We start from the raw sequence: 899 nt of genomic DNA, 5'->3' as shown, positions 1-899 counted from the left end.
TTTACCTTAAATTACACACATTTAACGTCTTATTAAGCCTCCATCATTTAAAATTTCCGCCTAACCCGTCGGCTTGCCATTACAGCGCTATTGCCCGAATGACTGACAGTCAACATTCCATTCGAGACTTTCCTGTCCCCAGAGGAGATGAAGATGACCTACTCCACATACGTGCGTTGAAGAGCAATCGTGCTGACGTAAGTTTACTCTGTTAAAACAGCTACTGTAGCCACTGTTCTAGGCATCTGCACGATCTTTAGGGCGCGGGTTTAGACGTTTTCGCACGACAGGGAATGTGCTGAAGGTCAAGCCACGTATTAGAATTTCGCGCTGGACTTCGCACGTATGTACGCTTGTCCGTCAGTGCGCTCAAGATCATTCGTGCTTTTATTTTAAGGAGATTCGTTACGAACTACAGACACTATACTTAACCAATAAGCGTCTACTATTTGTAGCGCGCTTCGTTTCAATCTAAAGTTGGCGAGGGAGGTGCTGACAAAACGGGCACGGAAAAGTCTGCTAAGAGAGAGCCGTGAGTACGCTGCTCGCTTGTCACCATTCTACGGCGGCCCCGGTCAGCTAGTATTTATCGACGAAACGTCCAAGGATGAAAGATGGATATTGTAGGATAAGTCCCTTCGGTCCGGAGACCCGAACCCTCTTAGAAAGGTAATAATTGAGCGCACCAATGAGACTACAGAAATGAACCAAAATCCATGGATTTAGCCAGTCCTATCGCACTAGGGCTAGGTGTTTAGCATTCCAACTTATTTCCGGAACTGTCCGGAATCATTGCGGCTTATCGAATAAAGGGCAATACAAATCTAGCACGTTACGAGCACTTGCTGGATAATTGCACTTTGTGACGGACCGCTGTAGCGAGCATACCAAGGCTTCAG

General features: G+C 46.6%; 1 protein-coding gene across 1 annotated transcript; it reads left to right on the top strand.

Annotated features, from left to right (window-relative positions):
* Nucleotides 1-153: 153 nt before the first annotated feature.
* On the top strand, nt 154-627 carry PITG_22608 (uncharacterized protein; the record flags this gene model as incomplete). The annotated part of the gene is made up of 3 exons (XM_002909666.1): nt 154-171; nt 242-359; nt 440-627. 3 exons carry the CDS (start codon nt 154-156, stop codon nt 625-627), a joined length of 324 nt encoding a protein of 107 aa, XP_002909712.1.
* Nucleotides 628-899: the final 272 nt, after the last annotated feature.

This window comes from Phytophthora infestans, genomic scaffold (assembly GCF_000142945.1).
Source record: "Phytophthora infestans T30-4 supercont1.4312 genomic scaffold, whole genome shotgun sequence".
NCBI lineage: Eukaryota > Oomycota > Peronosporomycetes > Peronosporales > Peronosporaceae > Phytophthora > Phytophthora infestans.
The sequence above is the reverse complement of the archived record's forward strand: the minus strand, read 5'-3'. Positions and strand labels throughout refer to the sequence as shown.